The sequence below is a fragment of the Leptodactylus fuscus genome, chromosome 4, assembly GCF_031893055.1.
Source record: "Leptodactylus fuscus isolate aLepFus1 chromosome 4, aLepFus1.hap2, whole genome shotgun sequence".
Taxonomy (NCBI): Eukaryota; Metazoa; Chordata; class Amphibia; order Anura; family Leptodactylidae; genus Leptodactylus; species Leptodactylus fuscus.
Window position 1 is genome coordinate 95,552,139 of NC_134268.1, and position 13,734 is coordinate 95,565,872.

The following is a 13,734-nucleotide window of genomic DNA, read 5'->3' on the forward strand; positions in this document are numbered from 1 at the left end:
AGCTGGTGTCCAATTCCTCCTGCTCATCATCCAAGATATACTCCCCGTTGGAAGCCACATGACTCATTGCCATTTTGACACACCGCTGACTCAGTGACATGAGTTGAGAGGTGGTGAGTGGCAAATGGTTTTGTCTCCCTGCTGGCAGATTAATTTAGTCTCAGATGTCCACCCTGGAGATCTGTGATGGAGTCGTTGCTGACAGTGGCGTAACTACCACCATAGCAGCGGTAGCAGCTGCCACAGGGCCCGGGACATTAGGGGCCCGGTGACAGCTGCTACCGCTGCTATCATTATTCTCGGAGGTCTTTTCGGACCCCCGAGTATAATGATCGGGGCCCCCTGTTGGTGGAATACTTTCCACCAACAGGGGGCCCCGAAGCTGCAGCAACGGCTGAGAAACAGGAGCTGCAGGTCTGGCTCCTGTCAGCGCTTCAGGACGCTCTCCCTCTCTCCCCCCTCCCTTTCTCTGCTGTCCTCTGCCAACCAATGAGAGGAGGAGGCGGGGCTGATCCCTGCCGTCCTGCACTGGAGGAAGAAGCTGCTCCAGGAAAATGAAACTGAAGCTACACAGGTACGTACTGGGGTTACTTATTACTATCAGGCATTTGGGGGGATTACTTGTGTTTTAGTAACTCCATGTGCCTCATATTAATAGCAGTTAACCCCATCATGTCCCTCAAATTAACCCCTGTGTGCCTCACCATAAGAGTTACTGATATGTGAGACATATGGGGGTAATCGTAATGAAGATATTTTATTATTACCTCCATGTCTCTCACATATCAGTAACTCTTATGGTGAGGCAGACAGGGGTTAATGTGAGGGAGATGATGGGGTTAACTGCTATTAATATGAGGCACATGGAGTTACTAAATTGTAATGCACATGACCAGATTTTTTATCCACAATTTGTCCTGGTATAGCGGTCAGCGGTGACATGACAGTATTTAGTCCTGTAGGGGCCACTAAGGGACATAATACTGTGTGCAGTGGCCACTAAGGGACATAATACTGTGTGCAGGGGCCACTATGGGACATAATACTGTGTGCAGGGACCACTATGGGACATAATACTGTGTGCAGGGGCCTCTAAGGGACATAATACTGTGTGCAGGGACCACTATGGGACATAATACTGTGTGCAGGGGCCATTATTGGTCATAATAGAGCGCGCAGGAATGCGTAGGAGGGGCTCGGTCAAGATCTTCGGTGTCAGGGGGGCCCCATGTCAAAAGTTCGCCACGGGGCCCCGCCATTCCTAGTTACGCCACTGGTTGCTGATGTATACGGAGATTTAGAGGACAGTCTACAACAAAGCCTGGACCTCCCTACTCCCGTCTTTGCACTCTTTTACGATGAGGGGAAAATAAATAAATAAATATATATTTATTTTTAAGCTAAAACCAAAAGTGGATCTGGTAGACAGGAGAAACACAGTATAAGTGCTTTCTTAATACACTCAGCGGCCAAAAGTCTCGGGAAGGCATGTCCCACTGCCAGTTGTGTCAGATATGACGCTCAGTGTGACACGATATAGCCTATGGCGCTAGTGTCGCCAGGATATCTGAGCAGTCTGATGCAGACAGGTGTCTCGTGAACATGGCAGCACGTTACGAGTTAAGTGACTTTGAACTTAGGATGATAATCGGTGCAAGACGCATAGCATTTTGGAGATTACCCAGGAATTTGGGTTTCCAAGGGCAACAGTGTCTCAGGTAGACCTGCAATATCGCAGAGACAAAAGTTGGGAGCTGCATAAACCTGCGCACTGGTCCACCATGAGTGTTCGATGAATGGATGTTACGTCACCTCCGCAAGTCGTACAGGGCTCTCGACGGTCTACTGTGGGTGAAATCGCCACCGATTTGGATGTGGGGTGCCAGGACCCCATTTCCACCAGTACTGTATGCTTAGAACTGCACTGCATAGACTTCAACAGTCAACGCCTGACCCATGTCCCTTTGCTGAGAGCTCAAAGACTAGCAAGGGCCCGCGACCATCGTCACTGGCCAGTGGTGGCATGGTCTGATGAATCATGGTTCCAGTTGTACAGAGATGATGGGCATGTGAGAGTGTGGTGTATGCCCGATGAAGCCATGAATCCTGCAAGCCAACAGGGACGTGTCCAGGTGAGAGGTGGCTCCGTCATGGTCTGGGCCGTGTTCACATGGTTGCAATTGGGCCCAATTGTCCGGGTGCAGGGATCAATGACCAGTGCTCGATACATGCAACTTATGGCAGACCATCTACATCCCTTTCTGGTGTTGGAGTTCCCTGATGGGGATGCTGTGTACCAACAGGACAATGCAACATGTCATCACTTGTTGCTGGCAGGGGACTGGCTTAATGAACACACCAGTGATCTCATGACCCTCGATTGGCCTGCACGCTCACCTAGTCTCAACCCCCACAGAGAATTTATAGGATGCTGTGGATACCAGTGTCCGCTCCATGGACCCAGAGCCAACTACACGTGACCAACTGTGAGCTGCAGTGCAGAATGTGTGGATCAATATCCCTTTAGAAGTCTTCTAACACCTCATGGAGTCCATGCCTCGTCGTCTTGCTGCAGTTATCAGGGCTGGGGAGGGGAGACCCCGCTCTATTAACAGTGTATCCGGTACCTTCCCATGACTTTTGGCCACTCAATGTAGTTCCTTTTCTTTTTGAAGCCAGTCTTCGCTTTAGCCATGTGTGGCCTCAGCCTTAAATGAATATCTTCACTGGATAAAACAAACATTCTACCTCATACAGATTAGGGGTTCCTCAGCACCCCAAGTATTAGACTTTCAGAGCGCATTGGAAACTATACTGTAGAAAGTAATGCACAACCAGCTCCTCCAGAGAAATGGGAGGTTTTCAGGAGCCGCAGTCCAAGGCAGAATGCTAACAACCCTTACCCTTCCCAACTAAAAATATATTTATACATTTATCAGTACTAAAATATTAAATGTAGTGTTGTAATTAAGGAAACTGTATTAAAAGCCAGAGCAACAGGCAAAGAAAGGCATCTATAGATGAATATAAAAAAAAATGCTTTAGGGATTATCTGGCATTTTTCACTTGCAGAACAAAGAAATGACAAAGAGTACTAGAAAGTGGAATTATCTCACTTCCTGCCTCTCTGCAGACTATTGTGGCAGTTCTAATCCTGTCCACAAAGCTCAAGTGTTCTGTACTTAAAGCAGACAAATGGAGTCTAATTTTACCAGAAATTAAAAGCATCTCAATCTCTTCTTTTAGGTCAGGATAAAATTAGTAGGTAAAAGCCAGTTTGGGGGATGTTCAACACAGAAGAAGTTTTATTACACTGAAGGTAGCCATTAGTGGAGACACATTCATTTTTTTTTTCCCCATAAAAAATTCAAGTCTGCATATATTTTACATTTGCACAATGCAACCATGTACAGCAGAATTCAATACAAAGAATACATTTATTTTTTAATGCAAGAAAAGCTTGGGGTAATGCATACTATTGTATGACAGATCTATGTTGTCCGCAAATCGTTACTTTCCAGAATATAAAGTACTAATAAAGAGTATTGTGTCTAATGTCTTAAAGGGTTTCTACCATAAATGAACATTATTCCCTATTCACAGGAAAGGAGATAAAGTGTGTGATTGGAGAGGGTGTACAAGTCATGAGAATGTGGGGTCCTGAATTCCTCTGAATTGTGCAGCAGTCGCATATGTGCACTGAGGCAGCATTAATCTCTATGAAACTGCCGAAGAAAAGTACATTGTTGGGCTACCTAAGGCAATCCCATAGAAGTGAATAGAGCATCTATATACATGCAACTGCCATTTTATTACAACACAGGGACTCAAAACCCTCATTACCATTACTGACAAGGTCCCAGAAGACAGACCCCCTAGAAATTAGTTGTTATCTACCATTCTGCAGATAGGCAAGAAGATAAAACAGCACCCATTTAAGGTGGCTCTATTGTTGAAAGAGGAAGCAGAGTTGGTCACAGGTCTCTTGTTGATGATACAGATCTGTGTATACACTGTGTTTTTACAGTGCTACCACCCTGGCCATCAAGCTGATTAGGAAAGGTCATCCTAAGAACACCATCAATATAAAAATCCTGAAAACCCCTTTAACCCTGCTGTTCTGTTCGCATTTGCTATACACTTGTACTGTTCCCGGGTCAATATGACCCGACCTATTAATTCTTGATTTTTAGCTACTCTAATTGTTTTATTTGAATACTTTTTTCATTCAAATACTTTATGTGAACATGTTTGATCATAAACATAAGAAAAACTTAAATTCAAACTTTATTTTTTTATTTTTTTTCCTAAAAAGGTTACACGGGCTTTTTGCAATTATCTTCGATTGTTGACATTCTGCACACAAATAATAAAGCAGCTTTACATTACTATTACTAAAACATGAAATTTATCTTTTTGAAAACAAATTTTATAAATCGACAAATGAAAAATCATAAAAACTTCAACCATTTTAGAAAGAAAAAATAAAAAACTGAACATGTTCATGCGTTTTTACACTGAGCACAATAATAAGACCCATGTCCTTTACACAGATATTTTGAACATCCAGCACATGTCAGATTAGTCTTATTGTCACAGGAAGATGGACAGAAGCTCCATCTCTTCCTTTGTTTGCTGGTAGCTGTGCTGGTGGAGGCCGTGGATGTGGAGTCTCTTTCTTGAGCATGCTGGACACTTTTTACAATGGCTGCTGCTCCCTCACTTCTGGGGGTCACTTTTCTGCTCTCAATATATGGCCTCACCAGGGATTTTCACAATTCCTCAAGAAATAATCTTCTTTTATGCAGCTTATTCCGGTTCCAATCAGGGTCGATTTCTCTCCATAAGACAAATGCATTGTATGCAGAAACATCCAGTATGTTATAAAATAAAATCATTGGCCACCGATTGGTTTTGCGTTTGCATGTATATGTTGATATTACTTGGTCTAAAGTATCAACTGCTCCCTTTGTGGCATTATAATCCAAAATAATGTCAGGCTTTCTGTCTTCTCTATCACTTACGGCATTGTCATGGTGCATTGTGCTCATGAGAATTACCTGTATGGTTTTTTTCGGAACATAAGAAACAACAGTTGTATTTCCAGAAAAATAAAAAGTAGAACTGTAGACCTCTCTCTTGCTAAGGATACCTTGCGGTAGTTCAGGTTTGTTTTTTCTCATAGTACCCAGCATGGTAAGTTGTTTTTTCTTCAACATCTGGCCTAGTTGATAGGATGTAAAAAAGTTGTCACATGTGACATTTTGTCCTTTTAGTCCATGAATCAAATCTAGAACAACACACATACCCTGATTTTTTTCAGGTCTTTCATCAGGGGCTTTTCCTGTATACACTTGAACATTTAGAGCGTATGAACTTTTGCCGTCGCAAAGTGTCCAGATCTTGATGCCATATTTTGCTGGCTTACTTGGTATATATTGTCTGACTGGGCACCTACCTCGGAATGCCACCAGTTGCTCATCAACAGTTACATTTTCACCACTGTTATACAATTTTGGTAGAATCTCTACCCATTCATTCCAAACATTTCTATTAGGGGCTAGTTTATCTTTAGCTCTTCTTTCCATTCTATCTGTTTTAGAATCAAACCACAGTACTCTCGAAATGTCATGAAAACTTTCAAGACACATTGTAGCTCTAAATATGTGGCGACCGGTTTCGCAATTCCACAAACTTTTACCCTTTGAATGATAGACAACCAGTCTCCTCTCTCACAAACAGACTAGATAATTACTTGCTTACTGATAAGAACAGTGAAACCACCAACATTTGGGGATGAAGAACACATAAAAAACCATAACTTTTGCAGTAAGAAATAATCAGAGACCTGTAGAACAGTATAAAATGCTATCGGGTCATATTGACCCGAACAGTACAAGTGTAACAATCAGCATGTAGCAAAAAGTAAACAAAAGAAAACAAAAAAAAAAATGTAGAGCTCCACAAATGAGGAAAAGTCAAGGAACCACTAGTTTCAAATCCACATTTTAAAAAATCTGCAGGGTCTCAAAAATGATTTTGGGTCATATTGACCCGAACAGAACAGCAGGGTTAAATAATAAAATACTGGCCTTCAGCAGCTTTAAGTGGGGAGGTGGGGCACATCCACAAACTGTTTTACTGCACTGTGTAATAGGTGCCTAAGCTCTCCCTCTAGTGGTGTCAGAAGGCAGACAGACCAAAAGCTCCACACAGTATATGAAAAGCTGCACAGATTGATAAAACATATACAAAATTATTTTCATCACATCCCCTACAGTCGCACATGTTTGGTGACTGGCAGACATCTGCCATCAGAAGAAATATGGGTCATACTGTTTAGATGTCATAACGGTGTCATGGAATAAATAGAATCTACCTGAATTTGCTTAGAAGCAATTACTTCTATGCTTGGAGTCAATGTCCGCAACCTTTAAGAAATCAAGCAGTCTTTTCTGCCATCTGTCTGCAATTCTACAGCAGACACAACACAAGCCTAGCACTGTTTAATACCAATCTGAATCTCAATTCAGTGGTCTCGAGAGGGTTAAGTCATCCCAGCTTCCGAGTGTGGGAGAAATGTGTACAGGCCTTTAGCCACAGTCTCCTGGCATCCTACTGCCATGGGGTCTGTAAACTTCCTCTAAAATGACACATTTCAAAAACAGATTTAGTGAAAAAATGAGCCTGGTGCACAATAAAATTCAGCGGAAAAAAAACAAAAAAGAAAAAAAGAAAAAAAAAAACAGAAATTAAACTAGCAGGACAATTAGAAAAGTCATAAAAAGATGACACTCGTGGGTTAAAAGCAGTTTCTTCAGCACCTCACCAAGAAGCACTGGTTTAAGGTTTATAGTGTCCAAGATAAAACCATGTCCCTGTTAATAGTTGAGGCCATACTGCTTTTCACTGGAATATGGGTGTGAGAGAAGCAAAATGAAAGAAAAGGGGGATAGAAGACCGATTTTTAGTACAGGATTTTATGAAAAGGATCCGCGGTATTCCCATCTCCAGGATCATACTTACAATTATAGCATAAATTGGTTGTCTAGAATCTGAAAGTAATTGATACTGATGATCTATACACAGGATAGACTGGAAGATCTATACACTATATTCACTTGAATAGGAACAAGGCTTCTTTCGGCTGTATACTTCGTATATGTGGCTTACAGCAGCCCAAGAATATAATGGGGACAGGGCCAGGGTGTCAAACCTCACCCAATCTGATACTGATGACCTATCCTTTGGATAGATCATTGGTATCAATTACATTCAGATGTTGGACAACCTCTTAAAGCAATGTATTAGGTAAAACACTTCAGTTAGCTTAATTCATCTTGAACCAACTGTCAAAGACAATTGACTATATCTCCTCAGTGTTTTCTGCTTGTTGCTTAGACCAGGCATGTTCCTGATGAGGTTGCGGGTGGCCGCCTCCTCCCAGACCTTGACTAAAGTATCTGCCAACTCCTGGACAGTCTGTGGTGCAACATGACGTTGGTGGATGGAGCGAGACATGATGTCTCAGATGTGCTCAATCGGATTCAGGTCTGAGGAACGGGCGGGCCAGTCCATAGCTTCAATACCTTCATCTTGCAGGAATTGCTGACACACTCCAGCCACATGAGGTCTGGCATTGTCCTGCACTAGGAGGAATCCAGGTCCAACCGCACCAGCATATGGTCTCACAAGGGGTCTGAGGATCTCGTCTCGGTACCTAATGGCAGTCAGGCTACCTCTGGCGAGCACATGGAGGACAGTGCGGCCCTCCAAAGAAACGACACCCCACACCATTACTGACCCACTGCCAAACTGGTCATGCTGAAGGAAGTTGCAAATTGCTCTCCATGGAATCTCCAGACTCTGTCACATGTGCTCAGTGTGAACCTTCCTTCATCTGTGAAGAGCACAGGGCGCCAGTAGCAAAGTTGCCTATCCTGGTGTTCTGTGGCAAATGCCAAGGGTCCTGCAGTGTTGGTCAGTGAGCACAACCCCCATCTGTGGATGTCGGGCCCTAAAACCATCCTCATGGAGTCTGTTTCTAACAGTTTATGCAGACACATGCACATTTGTGGCCTGCTGGAGGTCATTTTGCAGGGCTCTGGCAGTGCTCCTCCTGTTTCTCCTTGCACAAAGGTGAAGGTAGCGGTCCTGCTGCTGGGTTGTTGCCCTCCACGTCCCCTGGTGTATTGGCCTGTCTCCTAGTAGCACCTCCAGTGTGTTACGTTGCACCACAGACTGTCCAGGAGTTGGCAGATGCTTTAGTCCAGGTCAGGGAGGAGATCCCTCAGGAGACCATCCACAACCTCATCAGGAACATGCCCAGGCATTGTAGGGAGGTCATACAGTCACATGGAGGCCACACACTGAGCCTCATTTTGACATGTTTTAAGGACATTACATCAAAGTTGGATCAGCCTGTTGGTGACTCCAAATCCAAATTGATGATTTTTGTGTGATTTTGTTATCAAGTATTCAATGAGAATATTTCGTTCATTCAGATCTAGGATGTGTTATTTGAGTGTTTCCTTTATTTATTTGAGCAGTGTATATTTCTTATTGTGGCTAACTACTGTATAAGCATGCTATCCTCTGTTACACTTGATAAAGGGGAGTAATCCGAGAAACACAGTGTTTGGATGAAATAAAGCTGTTTCTCGTATGGGATATGCATAGACAAGAACTGTTAATTTCCTACCTTCACAATCAATGGCTTGGGAATTGGTCCTATATCCTTATGCTTCCTGACTCCTTTGAGTGATCATTGGAATCTGCTGCTCCAGTCCCTCCAGGAAATCATTACTTCAAATCTATCTGGTTAATATCAGCATTTCAGCAGTTGTGGCTGGGTTTACAACCAAATAAGGTGAGAGTCTTGCTATTCTTTTTAACAGATTCACCTCCTGGCCAACAGTATTATGCTATGCCCTGCTCGGTGCCATTTGTTTTTAAGCTGTGCCTAAAATAGTCTGGGAAGGATGAGTGTCAGCCAATGATAAAACAAGCCAATTGTTTGCACTGTCATTTACACAGGGTGCTGCAAACTATATGAGGAGAAATGATCACTAAAGCAATCAATTGGCCCCCATACAGTTTTAATGTTTGCCGGCAGCAACATCCCCGTTTACTCATTCTGACATGTTGCTGACAAATGATTTTATTTTTTGTGTTGCACAAAGCATGCTGCCTGCAGGAGCAAGTGCACTAGAGGCGGACATGATTTGCCAAAGTTGTCTACAGACAATCATAGTGCAGGCGGAGGCTGTAAATGTCAACTAAGGTAAAAGTAATTGAGTTCACGTGACAAAAGTATTCACATCCATACACAGACAAACATATATGTAACATCTCTATTGCATGCTGTCTGTAATTTTATGTGTCAAGTTCATTAAGACACAGCAGCCTAATCAACCTACACAGAAAAACTATAACTACATTCTGTGGGACAGATTTATAGGGATTAAAAATTACAATTTTTTTTTTTTAACGCAAATTGGGTTTTGTGCACACATTTTAATCTTTTTTTTAGTTATGTGCCAATCAAATATATAAAGTGATCTGTATATTGCAGAAAACAGTGTAAAGTTTTAGCCTGTCTAGCCTTCCTCATACTCTATAATATAATCTGAATAGACAATAGGATACTATAACTATAATATTGTCAGTCCATGACTATACAGTTTATATGTACAATATCATAGATCAATAATATATGACTTTCAGTATTCTGGTACTATATACATATATACACCTCCTGTGGTTTAATTAAATATAATGGTAACACACGTTTATACTAGATTATCATCTACATAATCTGTAAAACCATAGTGTTTATTTATCATAGGCTATATCAAGGGCTGTACATTGTGTATAAATAGCAAGCCACAATAAATAAAGAGCAAAATAGGTTCAAGCGAAAGAATAAAAAACCCACTCACCTGCACTATAATGAATGTAGAGGTAAAAGTACATACAAAATTCCATACAAAATCCCGGTTGACCAGGTAAAGAAGTGGGAGGATTTTTTTTTTTTTTTTTACACTACATACACACTATTTCCTCTGCAATGTACAGATCACTTTATATCTGATGTGAATTAATCCAAACCATAAGTCTAAATGGAGACAGTGATCCAGGGTTTTTACACTGACTGCTAGATTGGAATCGGGAAGGAATTTTTTCCCCTGAAATGGGACAATTGGCATGAGCCTCATGGGTTGTTGTTTTTTTGCCTTCCCCTGGATCAACACTATAGGGGACTGTAGGGTTATAGGTTGGACTTGAAGGACTGATGTTTTCATCCAATCTCATCTACGATGTAACTATAAGTCTAAATATGGCACAAATGGTGTGAAGTAGATTTATAACTTGTATCCAGGTTGCCACCCTACTGAAGCACCCTAAAGATTGTGAATTCTTAGTGCAGCATATGTGGCTGTTTATGTGAAAAGGGCCCACACTGTCGATATGGAGTTCTTGGTATCATTGTAACGGTTATGGTGTAACATTGTCCGAAACAGCAAAAAATTTTTTATTGAAAGCACAATTGACATATTTTTAAATAAAATTTTTGCATAAAACAAAATTGTGATTTTTTTTACCCAAATATGTTTTGGACTATTTTCTCTATAATTAGTATCGACGATCTGGGCCCTTTTCACGTAAACAGCCACATATATCTCTTTATACATGCCAATAGATTTATTATCATTTCCTCCAGTTTATTGTCTCAAATGATCCCTGAAATCTATATCAGCTACACACTGGAATACAATTCAGTATGCAGGCGTGCAGTCTGGTGGAGGGTGTGTCTGATTTATGAAGAGGCATGCAAGTACTCAGTGAGAAGGACATGAAGAGTGACACGGAATATGCCAGTCTTCAGAAATCTTCCCCTTTGTCACTATGATTCTATGCATATGTTGACACCAACCTTTTAGTTTTCTTGTAGTTTTCTAGTTGTCTGTACTGCATGTGCTGGAACCGCTGAAATTCACATTGCTCGCATAGTTCCTCTAAGTCTGCTAAGCGTTTTTCAACATCTTCAAAACTTCCTTCCAGCAAAACTGATCAGTGAACAAAAACATTGTTACAGCACAAAAAAAATAAATAAATAAATAAAACACATGAAAAGGAAAAAAAAATAAATTTTTTTAATTTTATTTAAAAGACACAGATAATAGGCTCAAGAATCAATGCTAACATTTACAGCAATACAAATGACCTATTAAAGGGTTTAATTCACAGTACTAAATCTATGGGATTAAATATAAAAGCAGCATAGGGACTGGTACCAGTGGTACATTAGAAGGTCTGCTCCATGCAGATCAGCAGACTATGTAGAAAGACCAAGACAAGTAACAAATCATTCTGTGTTTTCTTCAACACAAGGGGCTGAGCCAAGACTGAAGATATGCTAAATGTTTCTCTTCAGCCGAAAACAGAAATGTACATTGTGCCATTCCAGCCAGCTGACTGCAGCAACTCTACTATCTCTGATACGGCGAATATCCTGAGAGAACATAGATAAAGCAATATTGTACAACAGGGGTTACAGCCCAAAGAATTTCTCTTCTTCACTAGGGGCACGTCAGCAGTCTCTCCGGGCTCTTAAAGGGGCTCTATCATTGGGAAAAGTCAGTTTTAACTAAGCACATTCTTACATAGTCTTTAGATAGGCTATTCCACACCTACCTTTTGAAAGTAAATCGCCTCAGTGGTTTTTTGAATGAGCCTGTTTTTATTCATATGCTAATTAGCCTCTCGGTGCATCCCAGAAGTCTGATTGTGCACCCTCTGCCTATTCTTTCCTATGCATAGGTACAGCACAGGTTGCTGCTGATGACTTCCTGCTTGCACACACAAAGAATAGCAGAGACGAGTGCTGCTGGGAACTTCCTGTGCTGGCTGGAAGCTAATTAGCATATGAATAAAAACAGGCTCATTCAAAAACCACAATTTACATACAAAAAGGTATGTGTGAAATAGCAATCCTAAAGGATATGCACCCTCTGCCTATTCCAGATTAGGAGGCAGAGGGGGAAGGGGGTTCCCCTTCACTGGCCTACCAGGAGGCTTAGTGTCATTGAGGTGTCCTACTTGGTCTTGCTGCTGATATGTCTATTGCTTAGCAGGCTGCTTCCTAATCTTATACTGAAACACTTTTGAAATGTAGCATTCTCGTCTCCACGTTCCAATCATAAGCTGTCCAAAAATACCTAGCATCTGAGCATTGAGACATGCTCTACAGTGATCAAAGCTTAAAAACAAAAAATTTTTATTATGTTTGATGATTTTTAAAAAAAATGTATTTCACAATCTAGAATAAAAAAAAATAAAAAATCCTATAATGATTATTCTGGCCACTAAGTCAAAGATTGACACTTTCCAATTCTGTAGGGGTTTTCTTTTCTGCAACAGTCGCCTCATATACATTACACGAGACAGAAATAGAAAGCAACATGTCTATAGACAATATCCATAGTGACCCATCATTGCATCCACAACTGACAATAGATGATGTCACAGTTTATGTATTCCCTCTCTATGCATTCCTAGAAAACTCTCCCATAGACTTTATTGATTCAGATTGAAAAGTGCTATATATCCCACTATCAAGTTTTAAAAAAATATTGAGATACAAGGTTACCTACCAAGTTTGGAAGTGACCGACTCGATATCTGCGAGTAATACTGGCATGTTTTGTAGCTGCTCCTGTAGTTCCACCAAGCCACTTCTCTTCTTCTCCCAGTGAGCAGACAGCATAACCACCTCACTGTCTATTAGCTGCAAACATTAAAAAAATTACAACAAAAAAAATAACCAAAAAAAGCCAAAATATTACATTTGTCTTATAGATACACATTTAGTTTGAAAAGCTAGCAATGTGTATAGGCATTTCCAGGAGTAGATGATGACATCTAGTGGCAGAATGATGCACTGTATTTATTCATTACACTTGCATGAAATGTCAAATGAATTATTATAGCTCTTGGGCAGTTATGCCAGAAAAACATGCCTCAATACTTACCGTATTTTTCGGACTATAAGACGCACTTTTTTCCCCCAAAATTTCGGAGGAAAATGAGGGTGCGTCTTATAGTCCGAATGTGCCGCGCTACTGCCACCGCTGGTTTTCTTCAGCGGCAGGAGCGTGACAATCTGCAGGCCCCGGCAGCTAAGACACTCCCCGGCATCCGCCGGTCTATTACAGCAGATGCCGGAGACTGTCTTAGCTGCCGGGGCCTGCAGATTGCCACGCTCCTGTCGCTGAAGAAATCCAGCGGTGGCAGTAGCGCGGCCATGCTGCAAATCCGCTCCTCCTCCACAGGTCCCGGCAGTCAGTTAGCCCCGGGGCCGGTCCCATACCTTTAGTGATGCAGGCCGGCTCCTGCACGGCGAGGCCGCAGGAGCCGACCTGTTCCGATGACAGCCGGGAGCCTAATGAAGGCTCCGAGGCTTGTCATAGATATATATTACTATCGCGGCTGGTCTATGACCCTCCGCGATAGTAATGTATAGAATCTCCCATAGACGGCAATACACTTGTATTGCCGTCTATGGGACTTGCAATCAAATGATTGCAGGTTCAAGCCCCCTAGGCGGGGGATAATAAAATAGTAAAAAAAAAAACACTTAAAAAAATAATAATAAAAAATAAAATAAAAGTTCACCTCCTTTCCCTAGAATACATATAAAAGTATAACATTACTGTGAAACATACACATTAGG

At 41.6% G+C, this 13,734-nt stretch overlaps 1 protein-coding gene across 1 annotated transcript in view; it reads right to left on the reverse strand.

Annotated features, from left to right (window-relative positions):
* DTNBP1 (dystrobrevin binding protein 1) overlaps nt 1-13,734 on the reverse strand; it is a 111,159-nt gene that overhangs the window by 82,809 nt on the left and 14,616 nt on the right. Inside the window, exons 5-6 of the mRNA XM_075270849.1 lie at nt 12,657-12,789; nt 10,937-11,069 (exon numbers count right to left, since the gene is read on the reverse strand). Coding sequence (XP_075126950.1) covers nt 10,937-11,069; nt 12,657-12,789 — 266 coding nt within the window. The remainder of the gene's footprint in view (nt 1-10,936; nt 11,070-12,656; nt 12,790-13,734) is intronic.